Here is a 1,568-nt window from a genome sequence, read left to right as displayed (position 1 = left end):
GGCGAGGGGGGGGTGTGGGGGGGGGGGGGGGGGGAGGGGTCCCGTTGGTGAGACGCGGGTCGGAGCTGTCTGGTTCTAGAGGTCGGGACCAACAACTCCTCCTAGGAGTTAAAAAAAAAAAAAAAGACTTCACTCGAAGGCATTTATTATGCTGACCGAGTGCCAGACGCTGCACGGAAAAACAAAACCAGCTCCCTGCTCACTCCTCGGGGTGGAAACTTGAACCACGAGCAAGGCCCGAGATGAGCTGGGGAGAGCCCAAACAGAAAGCTGGCGGCTGCCCTGGGAAGGCGCTGCGGGGCGGGCCAAGCCAGAGCTCGCTGGGGGCGAGGAGGGCGGGCGTCTTCGGCCTGGCTGCGGCTGGCGGACGGCCGGGCGCTCCCCTCCTCCCCGCGGCCCTCGCCTCGCCCCGTGGGTCGGTCCCTCCCTCCCTCGCTCGCTCACCTCCTCGGCGTGCTTGCGCAGCGCCTTCTCGCGCTCGTACTGGGTGATGAGCTGCTCGTTGTCGTCCCGCAGCAGCTCGAGCTCCACCTGGTGCTCCTGGTCCTGCGCGAACACCGAGTCCAGGTTCTCGAGCACGGCCACCACCAGCGGCATCAGCTCCTTCACCACCTCCTCGTCGTAGCGCCCGATCAGACGCTCGAACTCGCGGTAGATGGAGCCCGCCAGGCCGGACACTCGCTCCGACATCACGGCCCCGGAGCCGCCTGGCTCCTCTTGATACACCACGCCGTCTTCCAGCTCCATGGTGCCGGCGCGGCCCAGCCCGGCTCCGAGGAGACCGCACGGGCCCGGCAGGGGAGGGGAGAGGGGGAGGAAGGGAGGGAGGGAAGCCCGCTCGCCCCAACTGCCACCCGCCGCCACCGCCGCAGCGCCGCCAACTGCCCAAGCGGTCCAGCAAGAGGCGCAGCGCCCGCGTCACCGGCGGAAGGCGGGGTTCCGGGCCTTCGCGTCACCAGAGGGAGGCGGGGCTCCGGCCGGCTGCAGCGGCTGTACAAGGTGGAGCTTTCCCGGGAGGCGAAAGGGGGCGGAGCGGAGGTGGCCTTATGTCATCGGTAAAACGAAGGAAGGAGGTGGTGCTCGAGGAGGAAAGAACGTCCCGACTAGGGCTCGGAGGCACGTGGGGTGGAAGGCATCCAAGACTTGGACAGTGCAAAGGTCTGCAGAAGAGGAATCATACGATAGTGCTTGTGGGCGGGACTTGATGGAAGGGGCGTGGCTTTACGCAGAGGGTGTGCTTATCGAGGAAGGTCGAATAGAAGGAGGGGGAAATTCCATTTGGAAAGGGGGGCGGGTACTCCTATGGTGGGCGGGCCCTGTTGTGGGCTGTGGGCGGGGTCATTAATGGAAGGGATGGTCTTAGGGGAGTGGTTTGGGAACCCTCCAGTAGAGGAGAGCGAGATTTGAGGGGGAAGGCTGAATCTGTCTTCGGGGTGGGCGGGGAGGGTAACACCCTGTCTGGCCTCCTTCGGAAATTCTGACCCGATGAGTGTGTGTATATCTCCTCTGCTCTGAGAGGGCTGTGCTATTTCCTCTCTAATGCCGCCCTCCTTTTCCACCCTTTCCTG

General features: G+C 64.9%; 1 protein-coding gene across 2 annotated transcripts in view; it reads right to left on the bottom strand.

The window, feature by feature from the left end:
• SPAG9 (sperm associated antigen 9) overlaps nt 1-747 on the bottom strand; it is a 140,647-nt gene extending 139,900 nt beyond the window's left edge. For both annotated transcript variants that reach the window (XM_069067513.1, XM_069067514.1), the window contains exon 1: nt 445-747. In XM_069067513.1, coding sequence (XP_068923614.1) covers nt 445-747 — 303 coding nt within the window. The remainder of the gene's footprint in view (nt 1-444) is intronic.
• Between the last annotated feature and the right edge of the window lie 821 nt (nt 748-1,568).

The sequence above is a fragment of the Petaurus breviceps genome, unplaced genomic scaffold (assembly GCF_028583685.1).
Source record: "Petaurus breviceps papuanus isolate PSGF00001 unplaced genomic scaffold, PetGlider_PUasm1.0 90750, whole genome shotgun sequence".
NCBI lineage: Eukaryota > Metazoa > Chordata > Mammalia > Diprotodontia > Petauridae > Petaurus > Petaurus breviceps.
The sequence above is the reverse complement of the archived record's forward strand: the minus strand, read 5'-3'. Positions and strand labels throughout refer to the sequence as shown.